Source organism: Camelina sativa, chromosome 2 (assembly GCF_000633955.1).
Source record: "Camelina sativa cultivar DH55 chromosome 2, Cs, whole genome shotgun sequence".
NCBI lineage: Eukaryota > Viridiplantae > Streptophyta > Magnoliopsida > Brassicales > Brassicaceae > Camelina > Camelina sativa.
In genome coordinates this window covers 26,806,965-26,832,449 of record NC_025686.1, presented here as the reverse complement: position 1 = coordinate 26,832,449, position 25,485 = coordinate 26,806,965, and the positions used below count along the sequence as shown (strand labels likewise).

At 36.4% G+C, this 25,485-nt stretch overlaps 6 protein-coding genes across 9 annotated transcripts; all 6 read left to right on the top strand.

Annotated features, from left to right (window-relative positions):
• Nucleotides 1-3,108, top strand: LOC104741145 (probable inactive leucine-rich repeat receptor-like protein kinase At3g03770). Its single transcript, XM_010461938.2, has 7 exons — nt 1-245; nt 433-1,592; nt 1,680-1,816; nt 1,908-2,151; nt 2,241-2,452; nt 2,553-2,681; nt 2,769-3,108. Exons 2-7 carry the CDS (start codon nt 485-487, stop codon nt 2,976-2,978), a joined length of 2,040 nt encoding a protein of 679 aa, XP_010460240.1. The 5' UTR covers nt 1-245; nt 433-484; the 3' UTR covers nt 2,979-3,108.
• Nucleotides 3,299-5,414, top strand: LOC104741137 (adenylate kinase 4). The gene is given in 6 exon segments (XM_010461927.2): nt 3,299-3,491; nt 3,956-4,101; nt 4,362-4,481; nt 4,574-4,741; nt 4,844-4,933; nt 5,029-5,414. Coding segments are annotated over 6 exon segments (741 nt in total). The 5' UTR covers nt 3,299-3,373; the 3' UTR covers nt 5,128-5,414.
• On the top strand, nt 5,776-8,187 carry LOC104741128 (uncharacterized protein At1g04910). Its single transcript, XM_010461916.2, has 6 exons — nt 5,776-6,496; nt 6,579-6,747; nt 6,845-6,934; nt 7,014-7,297; nt 7,405-7,663; nt 7,766-8,187. Exons 1-6 carry the CDS (start codon nt 5,856-5,858, stop codon nt 8,000-8,002), a joined length of 1,680 nt encoding a protein of 559 aa, XP_010460218.1. The 5' UTR covers nt 5,776-5,855; the 3' UTR covers nt 8,003-8,187.
• Nucleotides 10,078-12,592, top strand: LOC104741118 (4-coumarate--CoA ligase-like 9). The gene is made up of 6 exons (XM_010461904.2): nt 10,078-11,217; nt 11,333-11,522; nt 11,639-11,784; nt 11,867-11,934; nt 12,020-12,122; nt 12,268-12,592. The coding sequence occupies exons 1-6, from the start codon at nt 10,159-10,161 to the stop codon at nt 12,391-12,393; spliced, it is 1,692 nt and encodes a 563-aa protein (XP_010460206.1). The 5' UTR covers nt 10,078-10,158; the 3' UTR covers nt 12,394-12,592.
• LOC104741077 (cyclin-dependent kinase G1) lies at nt 15,844-19,099 on the top strand. 4 transcript variants are annotated; one of them, XM_010461894.2, is made up of 2 exons: nt 15,844-15,990; nt 16,277-19,099. In XM_010461894.2, exon 2 carries the CDS (start codon nt 16,672-16,674, stop codon nt 18,073-18,075), a length of 1,404 nt encoding a protein of 467 aa, XP_010460196.1. In that variant the 5' UTR covers nt 15,844-15,990; nt 16,277-16,671; the 3' UTR covers nt 18,076-19,099. The 4 variants fall into 4 exon arrangements, with proteins under 4 accessions (XP_010460196.1, XP_010460188.1, XP_010460180.1 ...); XM_010461886.2 differs by having other exon boundaries at nt 15,844-16,105; XM_010461878.2 differs by having other exon boundaries at nt 15,844-17,875; nt 17,949-19,099.
• On the top strand, nt 22,826-24,057 carry LOC104741067. The gene has a single exon (XM_010461844.1). It carries the CDS (start codon nt 22,882-22,884, stop codon nt 23,785-23,787), a length of 906 nt encoding a protein of 301 aa, XP_010460146.1. The 5' UTR covers nt 22,826-22,881; the 3' UTR covers nt 23,788-24,057.

Below are 25,485 nucleotides of genomic sequence, written 5' to 3'. Positions count from 1 at the left end.
CTCTCTCACTTACCTATTCTATCTATTCTCACTAACAAAAACCCTGAAGTGAACAAACAAAAAGAGCTCTTTTTTTTTTAATCTCTTTCACGCGTTGAAGATTCTTTGCTTTGTATCTTCTGCTTACACGACCACTGCTATGTGTCGGTGACTGAAAGAATTTGTTCTCTTTTGCCTCTGATTTATCGATATGTTCCAGTCTTAATGTCTAAAGAAATAAGTGTTTGAAACTATTAAAATTTAAGGTACTACTACTACTACTCTGCTTTCAAGATTACTCTGTTTTTCAATCTTGTTTTCAAGATTACTCTGTTTTTCAAACTTGTTTTCAAGATTACTCTGTTTTTCCTCTTTTTGTACTATTGGGTTTGTTCCGGATCACAAAACATTTTAATGTTGAAGTGACTCATCTCTGTTTCTTTTGTATTGTAGGTTCATCAAATACTCAGATCTTGTCTGAGAAATTAAGTTGAAAATCTGACATATGGGTTTCTTTAAATTCATCTTCTTGTTATCTCTCCTATGGAGTTTCTACAGTTTAGGCTTATCTCAGCTACAAGCTTCACAAGCACAAGTTCTTCTCCAGCTGAAAAAACACTTGGAATACCCACAACAGCTAGAATCTTGGTATGATCACAAGACCAGTTTCTGCTACTTACAAGCAACACCGTCGATGAACATCACTTGTTTCTCCAACTCAGTCTCAGAGCTAAACATCTTCGGTGACAAATCATCAGAAAAAGCCAAAACCTTTGAGGGTTTCCCTATCTCCAACGTCACTTTATCTGATAGATTCTCAATCGAATCATTTGTCACTACACTGTCAAGACTAAAATCTCTTAGGGTTCTTACTCTAGCTTCTCTAGGGATTTGGGGTCATCTCCCTGATAAACTTCATCGTTTATCTTCACTTGAGTATTTAGATTTGAGTAATAACTTTCTGTTTGGATCAGTACCACCTAAGCTATCTACAATGGTAAAGCTTGAAACTTTCAGGTTTGATCATAACTTCTTTAACGGCACGTTACCTAGCTGGTTTGATTCGTATTGGTATCTCAAAGTTCTTAGCTTTAAGAGTAATAAGCTATCAGGAGAGATACATCCTTCATTACTCTCGTTGTCTACAATTGAGTATATCGACCTGAGGGGAAATTCTCTGAGTGGTTCACTTCCTGATGATCTGAAATGCGGAAGCAAACTTTGGTTCATTGACATTTCCGACAATAAGTTAACGGGAAAAGTTCCTCGTTGCTTAAGCAGCAAGAAAGATATGACGCTGAGATTCAATGGAAACTGTTTATCACTACAGAAACAGCAGCATCCACAATCTTTTTGTGTTAAAGAAGTTCGTGCGGAGGAAGAAGCTGAAGCTGTAGCAGAAGCTGAAAATGGATCAGGAGGAGATAGAAAATGGAAGAAAGGAGCTATAGTAGGTTTGGTAGTTGGTGTATCAATGGCGATATTGGTTGTAGTCTGCTGTGTATTCATCTTGCTTAGAAGAAAAGGAGTAACAAAGAAGCATTCTCACCATAAGACAGTCCATGATAATCATCCTTCTATTGGATTTTCCTCTGAGATACTCTCAAATGCAAGTAAGGTTTTTCTCTTCTTAAAAACTCGCAGTTCTTGAATATTGAGAATAATGATTTGACTTACTATACTTTTGTGATTGTGATTAGGGTACGTTTCTGAAACATCCAAGTTTGGCTCAGAGGATTTACCAGTATGTAGACAGTTTAGCTTAGAAGAGATAGTGAAAGCTACAAAGAACTTTGATAAGACCATGATACTCGGTGAAAGCTCATTATATGGCACGGTATGAAGTTCATTGAAACCTTTTTTAAATTTCAGTATCATCAACCTTCTTTAGATAGATTCTGAGACTTGTTGCTTCATATCTTTTTCAGCTTTACAAAGGAAATCTTGAGAATGGAACAAAAGTGGCTATAAGATGCTTACCTTCATCAAAGAAATACTCAATAAGGAATCTAAAACTGAGGTTGGATTTGCTTGCAAAGCTTAGACATCCGAATCTTGTTTGCTTGTTAGGTCATTGCATAGATTGTGGAGGAAAAGATGATTACAGCGTCGAAAAAGTCTTCTTAATTTATGAATACATTCCAAATGGAAACTTTCAATCTTGTCTCTCAGGTTGGTTCAAAATCTTGTTTTAAAACTTTAAAATCTTTTTGCAGTCTTTTTAACAAAAAGAATACTAAAGTTTTCGTTTTTTGCGGCAGATGATAGTTCAGGTAAGGGTATGAATTGGTCAGAGAGGCTAAATGTTCTGACAGGTGTTGCAAAGGCTGTTCATTTTCTTCACACTGGAGTAATTCCTGGATTCTTCAGTAATAGACTCAAGACTAACAATGTCTTGCTTAACCAACACCGATTTGCCAAGCTGAGTGATTATGGTTTGTCCATTGTCTCTGAAGCAACAAGACATAACACAGTTAAGCTCGTTTCTTTAATGTTTTGATCCTAACATTGATGATGGCAAAACAAGAGCTAGTAAACACTGATCACTCTCATGGTAACATTTTCTAAATCAGGAAATAGCAAAATCATGGCAAATGTCAAGGCTAGAAGACGATGTTTACAGCTTTGGATTGATTCTTCTACAATCAATCGTTGGACCATCTGTCTCAGCTAGAGAAGAAGCATTTCTACGAGATGAACTGGTACGTATTCCGCAAAGATCGTAGTCATGACAAAACAAGATTTGGTCTTTTTTCTACTAACTAAAAATGTTTTACTAATTCATTAAGGCATCGTTGGAGAGCGAAGAAGGGAGGAGAAGAATGGTGAATCCTACAGTACAAGACACTTGTCGCAACGATTCTTTAGTAAGAGTGATAACTCTGATGAACAAATGTGTTTCCCCGGAGTCTTTAAGCCGACCATCCTTCGAAGATATCTTGTGGAATTTACAATATGCTTCTCAGTTGCAAGCTGCTTCTGATGGTGACCAATGTTAATATTATGATCCATAGCTTTCTTCTCTTTATTCACTTTTAGAAAAGGAAAAAACTTGTGTATGCTTTAAAGATTCGGGTATTATTGTGTGTATGAAAGGTCCCCTATTATTTATGTAACCATTGAATAACATTAACTCTTTTATTAAATCCTAAAAGTTTTGTTTTTGGACTTAAGTCACATGAATGGCAATAACTGTAAATTAATGTGAGTTTAAGGGGTTGTTTAGTATCCTTTACACAATTACAAGATCAAAAGGCCCGACCCGAGTTTTTAAAACCCGACCCGGTAACTGCTATATCCTTTTTGACTTGTGAGAAGCAAAACCCTTGTGTCGAGAAAAACGAAGACTTTTTTTTGAGCTAAAACAAGAGCAGCGAGCGAAACTAGATCAGCTATGGCGACCGGTGGTGCTGCGGCGGATTTGGAAGATATTCAGACGGTGGATCTCATGTCGGAGCTTCTCCGCCGTTTGAAATGTTCGCAAAAGCCTGATAAGCGCCTCATCTTCATAGGTTAGTAGTAATCTCACTAAATCGGTACTTTCTCGGATACGACTAAATTCGCATACGCTTCGTTGTGGCAATGGTAGATCCATGATCTTATTTGTTTCTTTTTGTGGAGAATTGAACTTTGTTTATGGTGAAATTTCGAAACTTTTTGGTGGGTAATTTTAGATCTGAGAAGATTTGTATCAGTGAGCTTGAAGTCTAGTTAATGTTTCGTATCATTGGAATTATTAGAGTTTCTTCTCAATTGGGTTTGCTTTGTTTTATAGACCTGAGACTTTGCAGATCTACTACGATTATACTTTTTGGTTCTGTTTCCTGAGTTTACAACCATGGCATTGTGATGTATATGGTTCTTGTGCTGTATTTTGAAAGTCTGAATCTTTCGTTGTGGGAAATCAAGTCTGAACCTGTGTGATTGCTTGAATGGGATGTTGAGAATGCTTTGTTGTTACTGTGAATTTTTGCAGGACCTCCAGGGTCAGGGAAAGGTACACAGTCTCCAGTAGTGAAGGATGAGTATTGTTTGTGTCACTTATCCACTGGTGACATGTTAAGAGNGAGATGAACTGGTACGTATTCCGCAAAGATCGTAGTCATGACAAAACAAGATTTGGTCTTTTTTCTACTAACTAAAAATGTTTTACTAATTCATTAAGGCATCGTTGGAGAGCGAAGAAGGGAGGAGAAGAATGGTGAATCCTACAGTACAAGACACTTGTCGCAACGATTCTTTAGTAAGAGTGATAACTCTGATGAACAAANCAGCTCCTTTTATCTTTCGTTGAGATATATTCTGTTTGGTTGTTCGTTTCCACTTTCGCTAAGTTAGGTTGTTTATCGGATAGTTATTCTTTGTGATTGTTTTTTCTTCAGGGAGAGCTTGTCTCTGATGATTTGGTTGTTGGTATAATTGATGAAGCCATGAACAAGCCAAAATGTCAAAAAGGATTTATCCTTGATGGCTTTCCCAGGACTGTTACTCAGGCAGAGAAGGTACTTCACAATACAAGACTACTCTCTCCTTTGTTCTTTTGGTTATTATTGTAACCAGTTCCTAACTATGGTGGTTTGTCTTTTGTTTGCAGCTCGATGAGATGCTTAAGAGGCGAGGAACTGAAATCGACAAAGTTCTCAACTTTGCCATTGATGACTCGATCTTGGAGGAAAGAATAACAGGGCGATGGATCCACCCTTCGAGTGGCAGGAGTTACCACACAAAATTCGCGCCTCCCAAAACCCCTGGAGTTGATGATGTAAGATTTACAATGACTCTTAGATATCTTTCATCTGGTTATTCAAACCCCCTCCCAAACATATGTTAACCAACTGCTTCTCTTCATTATTTGATATTCAAGATTACCGGGGAGCCTCTGATCCAACGCAAAGATGATAACGCTGAAGTTCTAAGGTCGAGGCTAGCAGCTTTTCACAGTCAAACTGAACCGGTATTATTTCCTACTTCATGTATCTCCAGGCTTATTAAAATGGAAAGCTGTATCTTTAGCATTCATGTTCATGTTCTTTTTTCCCTTGCTCACAGGTGATTAATTACTACGCAAAGAAGGATGTTCTCACAAACATCCAGGCCGAGAAGGCTCCCCAGGAAGTTACATCAGAGGTTAAAAAAGCATTGTCTTGATGATCAAAGAATCTTCAAGCAAATCATCTCCTCTGGTTAGAATCCATTCTTTTCCTTACTACAAGAGAGAGACACATCTATATATCCACTCATCTGCGGAATGACAGTTCTTTTAGTACTTGCACTTTGCCTTTTCGACTAATATTCAAAATCTGGAGAAGAATTTTTACTCCTGAATATTAATCTGTTGTCTCTTGTCTGAGACAAGAGTTTTTTCCGGCATTTTTCGCAGTCTCTTTACAAAATAAGTAATTTGTCTAATCGTTTTTTTTTCTCGGAATCTGATATTGATAAGTGCTGGTACTTCAACAAGATATGAGATAATCATTCTCTTTAGTAAAAAAGCTAATCAGCATACCAGACTGCGCTAATTTTAACCAAAACGATGATTGGTTTACAAACTCGCAGCTTACTTGTTAATGTGATAATAACTTTTTGCTATACACTTGGAAAGTTGAGACGACTTAATCAGCGATTTTGATGTGCGAAGATTTTAGCAATTGTTTGAAGGGGTTAATTCTGGTAAAATAGAATTACGGCCTTTATTTTTGATAAAATAATAAATACAGGGAGCTTTTTGAAAATTATAAACTCGGTTCGTTAGTACACTGCCTCTTTATTTTCCCGGGAAAACAAGAATCAGAAGTCTCTCTGTAACTGAATCGCTCTCTCTCTTCTCTTTGCACAGTGAGAAAAGCTTTTCTTCGACGATCGAAAGAGCTGCATCAATGGCGAAATCGATGAGAACACTCAAAAACCCTTTCTTTACATCACATCCGCCATCTCCGTTCCTCCATTTCTCCCTCCTCTTCTTCACTCCCCCGAAGAAATCAAGTCCTCGATACCTAAACCACCATCACCAAACTCGATGCCCGCCTCCACAGTTCTTTCTTCTTCTCATCTCACTTTCTCTCGTTTTCTCGGGAATCTCGTTCCTCACAACATCGTCTTTAGACCATGCGTCGTCAACTTGCGTCTCTCCATCTTCCACTTCCTCTCTCAAATACTTCATCTCTGACGTCGACGACCACCATCAGATGTTGACTTCACTCGCTGTCACCGGAGCTTCCGCATTGATTCCGTTACCGACGAGAGGTGGACACTCCGGGAACATGACGAAGGAAGAGAGAGAGTTTTGGAAACAGCCTAATGGTGAAGGATACAAGCCTTGTTTGGATTTTAGTTTGGAGTACAGGAAGAAATCGTTTAGGGTTTCTAAAGAGAAGAAACGGTTCCTTGTTGTTGTTGTCTCTGGTGGACTTAATCAGCAACGGAATCAGATCGTTGATGCTGTTGTCATCGCTATGATTCTTGAAGCTGTTCTTGTTGTTCCTGTTTTGCAGGTGAATCGAGTTTGGGGAGACGAAAGGTAAAAGAAAAAAGTTTTGTTTTTTCGTGGGGGTGTTTGATTTGAGTTACTGATTCAATAGCTTTTGTGTTTTTGTTCTCAGTGAGTTCTCAGATATTTTCGATGTAGAGCATTTCAAGAAGACGCTGAGATCAGATGTGCGTATTGTTTCTTCTCTACCTTCAACGCATCTTATGTCTAGACAAACAATTGAGAATCAGATCCCTTGGGATGTTTCTCCGGTTTGGATCCGTGCTAAATACTTCAAACAGGTTTGATTCTGCTGCTGTTTACTACTGATTTAGCTCAGGTTTATGTTTTTTTTTTCTCTGACTCTTGATTTTTCTGGATGTTAAACTAAAAATGTAGTTGAATGAGGAAGGGCTTTTGGTGTTGAAAGGCTTAGACTCAAGGCTAGCTAAGAATCTCCCTCCTGATCTTCAGAAACTTCGATGCAAGGTACAATTTTTTTGAAAACAACCCTTTGTTTTTCAGTTTCCAAATGAGAAAAGTGATGGTTTGATTTGTTTCTTTGTAGGTTGCTTTCAATGCACTGAGATTCGCAGCACCGATTGAGGATCTCGGGAACAAGCTTGCGAGAAGAATGTGGATTGAAGGTCCATATATAGCTCTACACTTAAGGCTAGAGAAAGATGTATGGGTAAGAACTGGTTGTCTGACTGGTTTAGGCTCAGAATTCGATCGAATCATAGCAGAGATCCGAATGACTCAGCCTCGATACCTCACTGGTAGACTAAACATGACATATACAGAGCGTAGACTTGCTGGTTTTTGTCCTCTCAATGCATATGAGATTGCAAGGTAACTTGAAAGGAAGAAACGGACATAAAAACCTGACTGTTGACTACTTGTATATATTATGGTTTGATGGAAACTTAAAAGTTTGAGTCTTGTTTTTTGGATGAAAGGTTGTTGAAGGCCTTGGGAGCACCTAGGAATGCATCGATATATATTGCAGGAGGAGAGCCATTTGGTGGCGCAAGAGCATTAGAGCCACTAGCTAAAGAGTTCTCTAATTTGGTGACAAAGGAAACATTGGCTCATAAAGGCGAGCTCTTGCCTTACACCAATAGATCCTCAGCATTAGCAGCTATTGACTACATTGTATCACTTAGCAGCGATGTTTTTCTTCCTTCCCATGGTGGAAACATGGCAAAAGCTATGCAGGTAACACACACAAGAAAAAAATATATATATATCTTTGGAGATTATTATGGTTGACGGATTTGATTTTCCAAAGTTTTGTTAATATCTGTTCTTTTCTTTCAGGGAAACAGAGCTTATGCAGGACACAGGAAGTTTATAATGCCTAACAAGAGAGCAATGCTTCCTTTGATGGAGAATTCTTCGGTTTCGGAATCTGAGTTCAGTCTTGTAATCCGGAAGCTTCACCGTAAAACTCAAGGACATCCTGAGTCACGTAGAGGGAGGAGAGATCGTGACGTGATAGCTTATCCCGTCCCGGAGTGTATGTGCCGCCATGGAAAACACAGGTCTGTTCTGTAGGTTTCCTCTCAGTCAGGCTCGTTGCGCTTCTCAAGGCAGTAACTGTCACACAAAAAAAAAGTTCCGTTGGTTTCTTCTTCTAGCTCAGGTACCTTGCTACTCAAGGCTACACCTGTCACAGAAATGTCCAGCTGCATCCACTCGTCGTTAGACACGTGTACATATAACTCTACAGTAGAACGTACATAAATAGAAAACTTCATTCATTCATTCATTCTTTCTTTTTTTAAATAAATAGTATCACTCGTGCGAACAATGATTAAATGACACCAGGCTCATCGTAGCTGTAACATTATACAGCAATGAATTCCAATTAACACCACACATAGGAAGAAGTAAAGAAAAAAGAAGGATGTCGCCAATATAAACAAAGATGCATATGTCTCAAGGACTTACTCAGGGAACATAATACCAGCGTCGATTAAAATGTAACGATCATAGTTTCCAACAAGCATACAGTTCATTCCAATTTCACCAAGGCCACCAATGGGAAGAACACGGAGAGGCGGTCCATCTGTTCTTTCATAAAACTGTTCCATTTTACGACGACGATAAACCTTCAATTAAAATTGAAAACCGGTTCTTCGTTAAACAACCGGTTAATTTGAACCGGACGGACCATTGAATTGGAATGACCAAACTTTGTTTTTTTTTTTCATCACAGCAGATTACATAATTTACCTCAGTTTATGGCATTTACCACCACGACTTATACCTCTCTAACTATTTTAGTTTGCATACGTTACGGTTAGCAGTTAAAAAAAAAATTAGATTAGTGTTATTTTACATGAGTTTTTAATTATTCCCCCATTATTTTGTTTTTTTCTTAAATACATGTTTTGTCTTGTATATAATATTAAAATATCATACAAATACAATACAAAAACTTAATTTTGTTTATATTTACTTTGTTAACAAAGTCCATATTCGATTAATAAAACAAAATTTTATCATTTACGTTAAGATATTCTAAATCAACAGTTATATAAGAACACAAAACAACCACTCTAAAATCTCATTAAGTTTCAAACTCTCCTTAAAACAATTCAAAAACATTATTACAAAAACATTAAAACAATACAACCATCTTCACATAGATTTCTCTGATGCTTTTATTCGGCAGTAGAACTCTCCATTTGTTGTCCTAGAGTTCTTCGAAAGTAGTAAACTTCATATGTGCTTTAAGTCTCTGAAAAAAAAAACAAAACTCTTTACTAATTAAAAAAAATAAAGCATTATTAAATAAACAAATTACACTTACCCTGCATATAAATTCTTGGAAATCTCGAGCATTTGTAGCTATTATAACTATGCACTCATCTCTAATAATTATACTTAAATAAATTTATATTAAAATCATAGTTATTAAAACCATAATTACTAAATATTATAAATGATGTTTAAATAAAAAATGTATCATTCTCTATCTTTAATTTATGTATTGTAATGAAATTTTGTTTTTAATAATATCATAATTTATTTGATATTTGTTTAGAATTAACTAAGTGAGTAAAAGTTTGAAAGTTTTAAAAGTAAAGGACTGTTATAAATTAAAAGAGAATATTAAGATAGAATATAATTGAATTATTTTTTTTGAAACAAAAATTAAAGCCAAATGTTGCTTCAAACTCTATATTTCTTGTAAAATTATCTCTAATGGTGCTTCAAATTTGGAGCAACACTAATCATTTATCTATATTTGGAGCAAACTTTTTTATTTACAAAGTGCTCCTTCAGTTTTGATTTGTTATCATTTTCTAGCTAAACAAAATTATATAATTAATAGTTATACTTAGATAAATTTATATCAAAATCATAGTTATTAAAAATCATAGTTACTAAATATTATAAATGATGTTTAAATAAAAAAAATGTAGAGCGTCCATAATTGAAAACTTCATTCATTCATTCTTTTTTTTTAATAAAAGTGACTCTTGCGAACAATGATTAAACGAGACACGTGTAAATTACTTAATGGCTTATTTTGATGAACGTTTTTTGTATTTTTTTTCTTTAATAGTCAAATATGGTTGGTTGAAATTATAGCCACGTAATACATGAGTTTATGTGACTTCAATCATAACCAGAAATTGAAATATCGCTAATGAGCCATTCACCGCCGACGAAAAAAGATTATCTCTAACAGCATTCAAAAAATGCAGACGGAAAAAAACGACGGCAGCCGTCCGATTAACCGGAGCTCCTCCGGCTATAATAAACAGACAGGGATATATCACAGCCTTCGTCCTTATCTTTCACTACCTCCTATAGATGAACCTCTCTCCACAACCGAGTTCGTGCTTTCTCTCCTCCTTAAATCCTCACCACCAGCAACCGCCGGAAAAAACATTGAATCCTTAAGCTACCTAGTTAACTCAACCTCTGGTGATAACCTCACTTACGGAAAGCTTCTTCGTGGAGTTCGTTCTCTCGCTGTATCTCTCCGGGAACGATTTCCTTCTCTTTCCTCTAGAGATGTCGCTTTTATACTCTCTCCGCCTTCGTTGCACGTGCCGGTGCTTTACTTGGCGTTAATGTCGATCGGTGTCGTGATGTCACCGTCGAATTCGATTGGATCTGAGTTGGAAGTGAGTCATCAAGTCGAAGTCAGCAAGCCAGTGATTGCGTTCGCGACATCGGAGACGGTGGAGAAGCTTCGCTCTTCTTCTTCTTCGTTCCCTCTCGGAATCGTTCTGATGGACTCTCCTGAGTTTCTCTCCTGGTTAAACCGGTCGTCCGTTAACCCGATTCAGGTTCGGGTCAACCAATCGGATCCTGCAGCGATTCTTTTTTCGTCTGGAACAACCGGACGAGTCAAAGGCGTTATGCTTACTCACCGTAACCTAATCGCTTCGACCGCCGTGTCTCACCAACGAGCTCTCCAAGATCCGGTTGATTACGATCGTGTTGGACTGTTCTCGCTTCCGCTCTTCCACGTGTTTGGGTTCATGATGATGGTTCGAGCCATCTCTCTTGGAGAGACATTGGTGCTTCTAGGCAGATTTGAGCTTGAGGCTATGTTAAAGGCGGTGGAGAAGTATAAGGTTACTGGTATACCTGTATCTCCGCCGTTGATTGTAACGTTGGTCAAATCAGATCTAACGAACAAGTACGATCTTCGGTCATTGCGTTCCCTTGGCTGTGGTGGCGCTCCCCTTGGTAAAGACGTTGCAGAGAGGTTCATCCAGAAATTCCCAGACGTTGAAATTGTACAGGTGACTAGTAGTATTAAAGCTACATTCATGACTTTTGCATATAAGAATGGCATTTTTATGATTCTTGGAATCTAGTTTTGCCCTCAAGATTTTTGGTTCTGGTGATGTGTCACAGGGTTATGGCTTGACAGAGAGCACGGGGCCAGTGGCATCAACGTTTGGACCTGAAGAGACGATCAAATATGGCTCTGTTGGTCGCATCTCTGAGAATTTAGAAGCTAAAATTGTTGATCCATCTACCGGAGAAGCCTTGCCACCGGGAAAAAACGGTGAACTCTGGATCCGAGGACCAATCATCATGAAAGGTATCCATAAAACATATGAAATAGTTGAGGAACATGCAAAAGTCTAGTACTCATGATTTTTTGGAGTCTAATGTCTTCATCAAGATTTTGATCATTCTTGTGATTGATGGGCACAGGTTATGTGGGAAACGAGAAAGCGAGTGCGGAGACAGTAGATGAAGAAGGGTGGTTAAAGACTGGCGATCTCTGTTATTTTGATTCGGAAGGTTTTCTATATATTGTTGATAGGCTAAAGGAGCTAATCAAATACAAGGCTTATCAGGTGAAGTATACGAGTTAGAAGAAGAGAGTAGTATTTGGAGTTGGGGTTTATTATATTAATCAAAAGTATCATCATCTTATAGGTTCCACCAGTAGAGTTGGAGCAGATTCTTCACTCGAATCCAGATGTGGTTGATGCTGCAGTTGTTCCGTGAGTCTTTTTAAGACTTTTTCAAATTTTTGTAACTTGTTGAAATGTGTGTTCTGATACTGACATGGCACTTATCAATTCAAAGGTTCCCTGACGAGGATGCAGGAGAGATTCCAATGGCTTTCATAGTGAGAAAACCAGGAAGCAGTCTCAACGAGGCCCAAGTCGTTGATTTCGTAGCTAAACAAGTAATGCGCTCGTCGTTCCTCTAGAATGTTGTTGGTTATATTATATTTCTTTATTCCTTAGTAGTATTGTTCTTCTTCTTGCTATATATGTAAAAAGAACAGAACACTTAGAGAGTTGATGTTTTTTGGTTTGCTTCTTGTGTAGGTTGCTCCGTACAAGAAGGTAAGACGAGTTGGTTTCATTAACGCAATCCCAAAAAATCCTGCTGGCAAGATTCTGCGTCGGGAGCTTACTAAAATCGCTGTGGAGGGTAATGCGTCTAAGCTTTGAGATAACCGGACCGGTTCAAATCTAATTGTATCGGTTCTTAGTGAATTTGAGAACAACTTACCGATTCAGACAAAATTCTCTATTGTAGTGTTTTTTTGCTCTCATTTCGAGTTCTTCTCAAATGAGAGTAGTATAAACTATAAAGTATCTCAACAATTTTTAGATTAAAAAAAAAAAAAAATCAAAATATTTTCCATTTTATCAATTTAAAAATTGAAGGTTACGCAAGATCGGTTTTACGAAAAAAGGTTATGCCAGATCGATGACTCAGAAACATACAAATTTTAAAATTTTATTTTCTAACTATCAATCTACTCATTTTATTGTTATTAGAAATAAATTTATAAATGTTCACTCTATTTCTTCCATGAAGGGCACATACACTTAAAAATAAAATAATTAATACTTTTTTAAAGGTGAAGATATTTTATATTTTTTTCATCAGAGGTAGAAAATGTTTCTAAAGTAATTTTAATTGAATAGATCTCTACATTTGATGAGATACTAAAAAAAATTATTGGATAAGAAGTAATTAAGTTCTTTAATTTTTTCAATATAAAAATATAAAAACTAACTCAGTAAAATAAATATCTAGATATTAATGAGATATTAAAAAATTATTGAGTGAGTTATATTTATATATCTCCTTTAAATTCATTTTATTTTATGTTTTATTTGAAATAGATATTTTTATTTATGCTAATGAACTTTGTAAAAAAAGAAGATAATAAAGTAAAAGTTAAATTCATAAATGTTAATACCTAATAGGGTGAGTATAACTTATAAGCAAAAACAGAATCTGAAAACAAATAAAAATATAGAAAACCTTTAAAAATTTTTTTTACATTTATTATCATTTTAATTATAAACAGAAGTAAATAAGTTTATACATTTCATAGGATGAGAAGTAAGTTTTATAGCTTTTCTCTTTCTAATCTTCCTTGTAACTGGTTTCGATTTTAATGCTGTGAAATAAATCTCTATGACCAGAATCATGTTTCACAATATATATAGTTCCAACAATGAATCCCGACTTTTTTCTAACATTCAAAGCCATCAACACAGAAACGTCTCCAAGAATGAAAATCTGAAGTTGAAGTAAGCCTATCAGAGACCAAAACCAAACATGCGTGGTCATTGCTATGTAGATGATACACATTTAAATTACAATCGTTAAAAACCAATGATGAGATCACGGGACTGAACACTAAACCATCATATATTTTAATACTGTATATGAACCATCGGAATACGTGGCTGATACCAAGTGCCCAGTCTAGTTGTAGACAGGGCGACTTATATTTCAAGGTGCGAAATGCAATGGGGCTGTACAGGTTCGACAAGGACTGGGACATCATTATGGATGCAGAAGTACATGGAGGCTGGGTACTCGTAAGGAAGACCGTGAGATACACCCCAATCCCGCTTGAGGCTTTCGTACACTACAGGTTTCTGTGGCTCACCATGTGAATGTTACTCATATATACAATGATATAAGTAATTGAAAATCAAAGTTGGTTGTTAATATTACATATAATGAAACCACTTTATTTTCATCAGTAGGAAACCCCATTGCTTCACGCAATTGTTTGTATATATATGTGGTTTTAATTTTTTATTTTGTTCTTGAGTTATTGGCTAAATTAAGCAGCTAGAGGAAAAAAAATTAGCACAGTGCACAGGTCCGAAGTAGTATTACTTTTAGTCATCACAAAGTAGAAAAAGAACTAATTAGCGTGCATACATAGGCAATATAATGAACGACTCACCATGCACGCTTATGCATTGCCATTTTGTTAATGTTAATAATAGTTAAATGGGTGTGGTTATAAATATCGATTCCCAACTTCATTTTTATGCATCTCAAACACAAAAACACTCAAAGACAACTTATCACACAAATTTTATAGTTCAAGCTTCATCATATTTCTTTAACCATGGGATCCATATTGACGAGTATGTTGGCGGCCCCGCGTAATTTGTCCAAGTCACTAGTGCAAGACGACAAAGAGTTTGGGGAGGTGGCAGAAAAACTAAACACCCTAATCGTGTCAACCCTTGGAACATTCTTCTCTAAGGTTGAAGTGGCAACCGATCTGTCACTGTCAATGCTAGCCACGTCGCCGGAAACAAAAAAGTTTTACGCGCACACTCACTTGCGTGGACTATTTATGGAACATTATTGGGAATCACCATAGTTGCCAAGAAATCAGGTACAACCGTACAAGATTTTTGTCAAGAAAACTAGTACTTTGGTGTAAAAGGTTTCTTATGTTAATTGCAAACTTTTCTTACCGATTGAGGGAGAAACAACATGCGTATCCACCAAAGAGCTTTCGGGTTTGCGCTGGGATTGGTACTCTTCTCTATTTTGCCTGGTACCGCATCGAATTCATGTGGTTTTTGGGCAACAAAACCAAAACATAATACATAACATATACGATTTTGAACTACTCTAAGTTATTTTTTTTTGTACATTTCTAATATAATATTTCGTCTTTAAAGTTGGTAATTAATAATCCTTGAAATCTCAAATTTGACTTACAAATATTTGTTAATTTTTTTTTTTTTTTTGCTTATACTTTGTCTATGTTTTGCTTATATATTGCTTATTTTTTTGTTAATTTATTCTCATTTATTTTTTTTATGAAAACAATTTTGTATTGATAGATTTTTTTTATATATTAAAAGTTAGAACTTGAGAATTTTGATTATTTTCGTTTAATGTATTTTGATAACTTTTTTTTAAAAACGCCTTCTAATTTAAATAGAGTAGAAAATACATGGAATCAAATAAAAACCTAACGTGTAAATTAAAAGTACTTTGATAACAAAAATTTATATTTAGAAATTTAGTGAGGTTAATATACTAGATGCTTTTGTGTATTCTAATGACAAAATTCAAATTTAGAAATGTATTGAGGTTAATATATTCATAAAACTCATACTATTCCCCTTCTTTACCGATGACAAGCAAGCTCGTGTCCCTCTGGGTTTGTCGAAGGCCTTAATCACGTCGAAGAGATCGAAATGGAATCTGATTTCTCAAAGCACCAATTCATTACTGACACACACACACTTGCCTGGACAATTTATTGCACATTCTTAGCGATTGCCAAGAAATCAGTAAGTAAATGAGAGAATTAAAAATTAAATGAAAAATTTGGTATTAAAGTTTTTTTTTTTTTTTTTGTTACAAACTTAAACCATACAAAGATAATAGTAGTATTAACATGAATGGAGACTAATAAATAGCATCGTAAATTGTCACCGTTAAACAAATATTGAATGAATCGAACGGTTGTGTTTAACCGACTTTGGGTTCATATATGAGATCCAACGGTGTAAAAGTCGTAGCTCATGTTATTTTAGTACACCCGCAAACATTATATAATTTATGGGGAATTAAAAAGAAAAAGGAAATTATTGGAGCCGCCGACCTTTGGGGCTTTTTTATAACTAAACAGAGAGACAAAAATTTTAAAACGCGTCTTTGCATCTCCGAGTAAAAGCTTGACGATATTGCCTCGCGATCTCCATCGAGCTCGTAGATCCATCTACTCAATTCCCGTCTCCCGTTTTCTAATTCGCCGTCCGGTAAGACCTTCCGGTACTTGTGAATCGGAGAAGAGAAAAGGGGGAAAATTATTATCGCGTTTCCTTGGAATTGAGTTTCTAGGGTTTTCGTGATTTTGATTTCGTTGAAAAAAAAGTAATTAAACAGCTATTTCGAATCTGCTTATCGTGATTTGATTTCTGGGGTTTTCGTTAATTGGGTTGTTGTTTCTAGGGTTTTGTGTGTTTTCTTTATCATCATCCTTTTTTGTTATTTTTCTATATACGATTCAATTTTTTCTCATTGGGAAGAATACGATGGCGGCAGGGGGAGTTGATGTCTCTAGAAGCTCTGTTGCTGCTGCCAAAAAAGACTACGACTTTTACAGGAATGGTTCTCGTGATTTATATGTTCGACAGAGTGGTGGCAGAGATGCTGAGAGGCGTCATGTCAAACGGCCTAACGACCAATATCTCAATGGGCGTCACCGATCTCGGTTGGCTTATGAGAAAGGGCAAGTTCGAGAGGAACCCGAGGTTCAGAGACCTCTTGAGAAAAGGAGAAAGTTTTCACCTATTCTGTGGGACAAAGGTCCGTCTTGTGAGAAGAAGAAGACCAAGTCCCCGTTCCCTGTTCCAATTGCAAATTTGATATCCAATCAGGGTGTTGATGTAGCTGCTACTGTAAAGACTTCTTCTTTAAAGGATCAAGTCAGTGTTGTGATGTCACCAGTACAGCCGTTAGAAGCCCGGTTGTCTGAGAATTATCCTGTTGATGATTTGGAGGAGGGTCAGTTGGAGGAAGAACAGGTGATGCAGGAACCTGTAAAAGAGGGTTTCTTGGAGGAAGAACAAGTGATGCAGGAAGCACCTATGAAATCGAGGTGGGGGTCCCCTAAGGAGGAGTTAGTTTCTCATGCTGATAATATTTCCAGGACAAGCAGATGGAAGAGGAGAAGTTTGACTCCTGAGTGCGGGGAAGTAATGGTGTCTGAAGAACATCATTCATCTGGATCTGGCAGTGGATCTCACAGCGCAGAGAAGCTTAGCGCAGATGATTATTCTGATCGTGAGTGTTGTAGTTCTGATCATGTTGAGGTAGAAAATGAAGATCCAGCTTCTTTAGATCAGCGAGGTATGAACATGCTGCTTGGGAGCAGATCTGTGAATAACTATCAGAAGCTTAACAAGATAAACGAAGGAACGTATGGAATTGTTTACAGAGCAAGGGATGTGGAAACAAAGGAGATTGTGGCACTTAAAAAGATCAAGATGAAGGAAGATCGGTTCGAAGAAGAGTATGGGTTCCCTTTGACATCGTTGAGGGAAATTAACATACTTCTGTCATGCAATCACCCTTCGATTGTGAACGTGAAGGAGGTTGTGGTTGGAGGAAAAAATGATAATGATGTTTATATGGTCATGGAACACTTGGAACACGACTTAAGGGGAGTAATGGATAGAAAGAAGGAACCTTTTAGCACTAGCGAGGTCAAGTGCTTGATGATGCAGCTGTTGGAAGGTTTGAGTTACCTCCACACGAATTGGATTATCCACAGGGATCTGAAGCCATCTAATCTCCTGATGAACAATAGTGGGGAGTTAAAAATATGTGATTTTGGGATGGCGCGCCAGTATGGAAGCCCTATCAAGCCGTACACCCAGATGGTTATTACTCAGTGGTACAGGCCACCTGAACTTCTTCTAGGAGCAAAAGAGTACTCTACAGCAGTTGATATGTGGTCAGTTGGTTGCATTATGGCTGAACTGTTGTCTCAAAAGCCTTTGTTCCCGGGCAAGAGTGAACTTGATCAGCTTCAAAAGATCTTTGCAGTCCTTGGAACACCAAACGAGTCAATCTGGCCTGGATTCTCATCGTTTCCTAATGCTAAAGCCAAGTTTCCTTCACAACCGTACAATATGTTGCGTAAGAAGTTTCCAGCTATTTCATTTGTAGGTGGTCAAATTCTTTCTGAACGTGGATTTGATTTGCTGAACAGTCTTTTAAGTTTGGACCCTGAGAAACGTCTAACAGTGGAAGAGGCTCTCAACCATGGTTGGTTCCATGAAGTCCCTCTCCCAAAATCGAAAGATTTCATGCCGACATATCCTCCAAAGCGGTGCTGAGGGAAACTATTATCATTTGGAGGAGAGGATGTCAACATGGGCGGCACACAGGGAAGTCGACTGGTCCTATTTTGGTTTATTCCTTTTTTATACTCCAAAAAGACTTTGTTTCATCTATTTCTTTAACTCTGTGATTTGCCTTGTTGCCTGGAGATTCAGGGCATACTACTGTACGATTTATACGGATTCATGTGTAAATATGAGTGTTCCGTGAAAGGTGTGTTTCTCTCTTTTCGTTTAGAACCCTAATGAGATGAGTTATTGTTATAAAAAGCAGCTATATACACAGTCTTGAACTGAAGAGATATTAGTTTTCCTTTTCAAAGTAATTGATGTTGGGTTGGTTATGATTTATGTCCTCATATTTCTTTGTGCATTGTTTTGTTTTTATTCATGAGGTAAACGCAAAGAGTTTTTTCACAAACGTGGAAAAGGGAAGTTGTTGACATCAGTAAGTTTATTTTGGTTACTTTTTATTTACTACGCTCTAATATAAAAAGCTAGTTTGTTGTTCGATGTCACTTTGTCTTTGAGTTCGTGTTTGGTCTGTTGGCAGAGAGAAGAAGATAGTTCCTAGTGCACATGCGTTAACATATTAATGGTTTTGGGATATCAGCTTTTGAACGAAGCTGAGTCAAATAAAAATTAAAAAATGTCTTCAACACTAATACCTGTCCTCCTTTCTTGTTAACTCTTTTTTTTTTTTTTTTTGTAAACAACCATAAGTTAATCGATTCAATGACGAATAAAAAGGGTTTCCAGCATCACCTTGGTTACTTGTTACCATGAAAATAAAGGACTGTTTCACAACATTGATCATTATGAGAAAAGCTTCTTTTGTGAGGCAATCTGCAAAATGTGGATAGCATGGTCTTGGTGTCTGCTCCCAGTTTCTGATCGTTACCAATATGTAATTGTGCAGTTTCAGCTATCTTTTACCCTGTAACAAAGCCTCTTTCTAGTGAGATAACTATTTGTAACAAATCATTATCTTGATTGTTTTAATGTTAATGTGGATGGCCGATTGAAGGAGAGAACACAGAAATAAAATAGAATGATTGCCACATCATCTGATTTCTCTAATGATAATATCAACTTACACATAATTATAGAAAGCAAGAATGATACTGCTAAAATGGAGTAATAGTTTATTCAGATATAGGATAAAATAAAGTAAAGGAGTGCTCTAGTCATGGGTCCTCCTTTCCATAACTGTACAAGTGTCCAGACAAAATGACCAGTTTTCAACGCCCATATCGAGACATCACACATTAGCTTTTTAACTTTATTACTGACTCTGACACCATCAGATCCACACGCGGCGACATTTCATTTAGCCACTTTTCCCAATTAGGGTTCTTCGTCGTGGTTTTGAGGGTGATTCAGATCACCTTTTTTACTTGTGTTTTCGAGCCTCTATATTTTTAGTATTTTCATATCTTTCTTGCGGTATGTCAGATTATCATTCGCTGAACATGCCCCAATTCATTGTCAGATTAAGTACTTTGGTCTTACTTTTTAATTTTTTTTCTTTTATATAAAATTATATGGTGAGCATTTTAATTCGGAGGTTTTTTGAACGAACATTCAATATTGAAATATCAGTTGGTTGCTTCATATCAAATATATGCCAACATATTGTCCGCAATTTTTTTTCTTTTGTCTCTATTTTGTTCCAAATTTTGCAAGTTACTTTTTTTTTTCTTCTAAAAAACACTCCGTATACTATATTATTAACAGATATGTTCAATTACAAAAAGGTACAAACTACAAACCAATAATACCAACAAGAGTTCTACGATATCGAAAAAGTGGAGCTTACATATGTACACGTTATATATAGTAAAACCGTTAAATTAATTATTAATATTTATTCTTAATTTGAATGAATGAATAGTCGATTTTTAATATAATTTGGAGATTAATTATGGCTTTTGTTCAAAGAAAGATAGTATTAGTTTAGTTCTTAATGGATAAGATTGCTTTGTCCCCATCTGCATATTAAATCGTTGGATGGATCATACATTATAATAATCAAAATTTATAATTTAATATACACGGCATAAGAGCTATGTTGTCATGTTAATTTATCAGTTCCGTCAACTATTATCGCATATAAATAAAAGGGATCGTAGATAAATACGAATTTCAGTTACTTTGTTTAATTCTTAAAATATACCACCTAAATATCACTGGGAAATTAGTGTTCTTAATCAGATCAGTAAACTAGTCATCAGAAGATTTCTTGAGAAACAAAATATTGCAAGAATAAATAAACTATGTAAAATGCATGACTTCCAAAGGAATTGGTTGAATAAGTAGTTTAAAAAAAAAAAGTTAAATTCGATAGATGATGGTAAGGTGGTTTATGTGAAACTGTTGGCTAGCATCATTATATAGTAATTAATTAGGTACAATACAAAAGAATCAGCAGATGAGAACTGAGGGTGAGAGCCAATGATTATGTGACCAATGTTTTAATTAATTAATTTAGTATGTACGTATATATCAGTGCCTAATTAAGCCAGATATAATTGACCTCATCAAACCCTTAAAAGATTGTATATGTGTGCATCATATCCTTCTTTTTTTAGAAAGTGAAATGTTTTTTATAATTGCATTTACTAAAACTATCTATATGGGCGTAATTAAAGTGGAACCACTCAAATCATCTATACCCAGTGTAAATAAGAAACGACCATATTGGCTTCCCTAGTTAATTTCATTTTTGGATTATAATGTGTGCTTATATTGCTAAAAGTATTTATAATAATGAGAAAATGAAAGATGAGATCGGATGTTAAAGAATCAAACCTAACTCCCAAGTCTCAACATCAGTCATCAGTTTCGTCCCACTTTCACGTTGGACAAATCTAGGATAGACTATTTATTAAGCCTGGTTAAATTAACTAATGAGGTGTTTGGATTAATTATAGTCAATTGATAAGCTAATTACATGTCTCTACGTGTCCTCTTGCGTGTTACCATGCAAAGTACAACGCAACACAAACCCCATCAGCTTTTCTTGATGCCATCGCTCCTTGGAACTCCCTACCGAATCTACTTTTCTTTTGTTTATTTTTATAACATCTTCACTCTTTTGTCCATAATTATTTCCCAATGGGGATAGAACCACCACTATGTGTATAGTCTGTTTGCTAATATTTCAATATTACTACTACTACTACCAAATTACTCCTAATGTTTTTGTTTTCTAGACTTGAACGTAGACCATAATTAGAAAGAAGAAAACAAATTTGTTTCACACTTTCACCTAAGATGATCACAAAATGTATATATTACATTTATTAATTTTTTATAAAGTGATTAAAGAGAGGAATTTATTATTTGCACAAATATATGTTCCATGTGTCCATTCGTGACTAGTAATTCCGTAAATGTTTAATGTATTATAAGTTGTTAGATTTTTATAAGAATTATATATAAACGAAACATTGCATATTTCATGTATTATATACGCCGTTCAGTGTTCTTCTTTTCCTGAAAAGAGGTGACCTAACTCCATTGGCACAAAATTCGTCTTTAGACATGAGATCATCGATCTTGTCCCCTTAATCAAGATTTGAGATCTAGAGTCACGATCACCTTTAGTTAATTAAGATTCCACTAAATTAAATTCAGAATTGGTCAATGATAATGTATGAGTGAACCCTCATCTCTTGGACCATGCCTAACATTACCTTTCTTTTCTTCCTATCATCGATATACACTATATTTTAACCAAAATTTGGCATTTATTCATGATTGAAAGTTTGAAACCACATACGACTTTTAGACTTTTTTTTTAAAACCTAAAACTACATGTTGGAACGTAGGAAATTCGGAAACAGTCAGTAAAATGTTAACTATTATTTTCTTTAATAAAGTTATATATATTCATATAATGTTTCTCTATATTCATATATATGAGTTTCTTTCTGGTTGCTATTGTGTACAAAAACATTATAACCAGAATCCACGTGCATTATACATCATGAAAACATGCTGAAACATTGGTTTACTTTCCTTTTGACAATGTCATTTACTATTTGAAAAATTAAACTCTAGAAATTCTATATTGACAAAGCGATCGAATCCGCAACTTACCGGTAATGTGCATACGTAACCTAATATATAAACCTACTTTTTAAATTTAAAACAATTGATGAACAAAATATCTGTTTTTTTTTTTCTAGGCCAAACAAATCAGTTCGCTTGAGTACGAAAGTATATAGTAAACACAAGCGTCATAGTGAATATTAAATATGAATATAATACTTTTAAGCGCAGATTCTGTGTTCAATACGACAATATCCTTCCTTGTATAAACATCAATAATCATAAAAATCTCGTATCCGATTTGGTGCTAACATTATATTACCTTCACCCGAATTGAAAAAATCGAAGATCAAGAGAAAACGGTAGGCTTAGAATGGTCAGTCTGACAAATTAAATATGGAACTTCTTCATTTTAAATAAATATTAGCCTCAATACTAATATTTTTAATAACTAAATTTTTAATAACTAAATAAAATGTAAAAAAAAAGAATATTATATATCAGTGATCTCACGCCATTTTTGAATAATACGTAATTTACATGTCTTTAAACAGAAGAAAATAAAGACCATGTGCAAGTGCAACGGTGATAAGCGTATTCTAGACAAAGACACGCGTATCAACCAAACACTTGTCACCCTCACAGTCCCTATATAAACCCTTCACACCTCTCTTCAGTATTCTCCAAAAGCTCACATTAAAACCTAAACTAATCATTTCTTGTAAGAGAGATAAAAGAGAGAGATCAATGGACGGTAGGGGTGGTTGTTGCATAGCCAGATATGGCGGTTACGGTGGTCGTTACGGTCTCTCCAAAGCTGATCGAATCATGCTTCGGTTTCGTCCCATTGCTCCTAAACCGGCCGGTAACGGAGGAAGTCTCTCTCCCGTCACCGGAAAACATAGCTCCACCGCAACTACCAGCGGCGGAAGCTCTGATGTTTCTGGTAAATCTGGGAGAGGGAAGAGAAAGTATCAGAAAGAGAGTTCCGCCGGTAACTCCCGGAGGTGCAATAATAAGAAAAAGAGAGATCTCGCCGGAGACGCTGCTACTACCACGGCGGTTACGTTGTCTCTTTTACCAGAGACGCCTGAGAAACGTGTTTTTCCAGATCTGAATGCTTTCCCGGTGGAGAATAATAAGCAGAAGCGAAACGGTCCATTGTGGCTGAGTTGCAACGGCGGTAATGAGACGTTAGCTCCGTACAAGACGGCGGAGATATCGCGAAGGACGGTGGTGGTTTCGTCTTGTGTGACGGTTGAACGTGTGACCGACGCTTGGATCGACGGTTATGGATTAGGGAAGACAGATGATGAGAGGAAGATGAATCTTGTGAAAGACACGTGTCCTGGTTTTACATCGGACGGTTTAGGGAGAGTCACGTGGACCAATGAGGCGTACAGGAAGATGGCTAAAGAAACTGGTGTACCGGAGATTAGTTACGATCATAACGATAATTTTCACGTGATCGTACGGTTGGTGATGAAGGAGAGACCGATGCTAACGTACCCGGCGTTCACATGCAGAGTGAGATTACAGTACACGTGTCAAGATCGAGAAAGAGGATCCGTCACGGTGCCTTGTGACGTTTGGAGAATGGACGGCGGAGGTTTTGCGTGGAGGCTTGACGTTAAGGCAGCTTTGTGCCTGTGACGACGTTCTTTCGATTACCCGCCGTTGGATATTCACATTCATTGTGAAAATTGATGAACGGTCCAGATCGTATTATATACATGGCCTTCGTAAAACTAAAAATAGCAAGTGCTAGTGAGCTTTGGTTATTTAATTTTCACCTTGAACATATGTTTCTGTTTTTTTTTTTTAATTTTGTTTCCTTTGGTTAAGATTATTGTTTATAAAATACTCTTTTGTTGTCTCTCGTGAGTTATGAAATGATAATCTGAAGTTTAAATTTTAGTTAAACCTCAAAAGAAAGTTTAATGAAGTATTCGTTTACATACATTATGTCAAACACGACATTATATGACAATTATAGTATTTCACTAATGGGCAGGCTTATGGTATTCATTAATGGGCCTTGAGAAATATTGTAAGGGCCTCAAACTCAAAAAAAGATTCACTGGCACGTGTTATTCAAGCGCCTTTTTATAAGGCGCGTTAAGTGGATAAAATAGTCAAAAATGGTAGAGACAATGTCGGTCGGTAGCCGCGTCTATTCCACGCGCTGTAGGAACACGTGTAATTTATTTGCAATATGGAAAATTTAAAGATATTTTCCTCAAATTAATTAGAGATCCAGGATTCACTAGATTGCGCTCGTACACCTCACAGCCGTTAGATCTAAATATCGACGGTAGAAAACGAACGGATATTATCAGCCGTTTAGATTTTGGTTGGCTGTGTAATTGAACGGTTTAGATTAGGTTAAAGGCGGCGGGTTGATCATCTCTTGAGATCTATAAGTAGAGAAGCAAATTGGTTCGTTATTCCTCCGTAAGTCTCTCTCTCTCCTCTCACCTCTTTCGTTATTTCGAATTTGTTTTTTTTTTTTTTTGGGCATTAGAAGCGATATCGCGAAGCTCTCCGATCTAGGGTTTCCCAAATCGATTTTGGTAGTTTTTTTTTTCTTTCTATCTACTCAGTCGAGGGTTTTTCTAGGGTTTCAATTTAGCTTTCTTCCCCCAATTGCTGTTGAGGAAGATATCTCTCACTCGGTGATTTTGAATCTGTGGGAGAGAAGGAAGGAAACTTAGACCAATTTGCGAATTTGATTTTGGTAAGTATACGTTGTGCAATTCATACGAATACCATCATCGTGTTGATTTGGTAATCGCATCTTTGTGATTCTTTTATTCGGCGAATTGTGGTATTGGCTCGATACCAAGGAGGGCTGATTGTGAAAAAGGATTGATTGAACCTCTCCAAAGGGGTTACCAATAGATTCATTGTTGAATCAGAAGCAAGAAAAGCATAGTTAGTTCTGTATTCTCTAAATTCGAGTCTTTAAAATCCTGAATTTGAATGGCTTATAGTGAATGATGGGTAAAGCACGGAAACACCCTAGAGTGAAATCATCTGGATTAGTTCCTGATTACTTGCAAACGGCGGTTGAGCCTGATGACTTTGCTTACTCTGGCAGAATCGATTCTCAGATGAAACATTTAGAGGAGACTCCTCCATTGAAAAGGAGACGTTTTGGTTTGAATGGAGATAGCTATGGTGTTCCTAAAGAGGTTTTCTCTTTGGCCAACTTGTCGAGGTCTGAGAGAAAGAATTTAGTTCACAAGTTGAAGATGGAGCTTCAACAGGTCAGGGACCTTAGTAAGAAGATTGCGTGTTTCAGTTCAGACACTGTGCTGTTGTCACCATACAACGATATTCAAAGCTGCA

Coding starts and splice junctions, on each gene's coding strand:
- LOC104741145 (XM_010461938.2), top strand. CDS start 485: ATGGGTTTCTTTAAATTCATCTTCTTGTTATCTCTCCTATGGAGTTTC. Junction 2,152..2,240: donor CTTTCAATCTTGTCTCTCAG/GTTGGTTCAAAA, acceptor TTTTTGCGGCAG/ATGATAGTTCAGGTAAGGGT. Junction 2,682..2,768: donor CATTTCTACGAGATGAACTG/GTACGTATTCCG, acceptor TAATTCATTAAG/GCATCGTTGGAGAGCGAAGA.
- LOC104741077 (XM_010461855.2), top strand. CDS start 16,267: ATGGCGGCAGGGGGAGTTGATGTCTCTAGAAGCTCTGTTGCTGCTGCC.
- LOC104741067 (XM_010461844.1), top strand. CDS start 22,882: ATGGACGGTAGGGGTGGTTGTTGCATAGCCAGATATGGCGGTTACGGT.
- LOC104741118 (XM_010461904.2), top strand. CDS start 10,159: ATGCAGACGGAAAAAAACGACGGCAGCCGTCCGATTAACCGGAGCTCC. Junction 11,218..11,332: donor CAGACGTTGAAATTGTACAG/GTGACTAGTAGT, acceptor GATGTGTCACAG/GGTTATGGCTTGACAGAGAG. Junction 12,123..12,267: donor TTGATTTCGTAGCTAAACAA/GTAATGCGCTCG, acceptor CTTCTTGTGTAG/GTTGCTCCGTACAAGAAGGT.
- LOC104741128 (XM_010461916.2), top strand. CDS start 5,856: ATGGCGAAATCGATGAGAACACTCAAAAACCCTTTCTTTACATCACAT. Junction 6,935..7,013: donor TTCAGAAACTTCGATGCAAG/GTACAATTTTTT, acceptor GTTTCTTTGTAG/GTTGCTTTCAATGCACTGAG. Junction 7,664..7,765: donor ACATGGCAAAAGCTATGCAG/GTAACACACACA, acceptor CTTTTCTTTCAG/GGAAACAGAGCTTATGCAGG.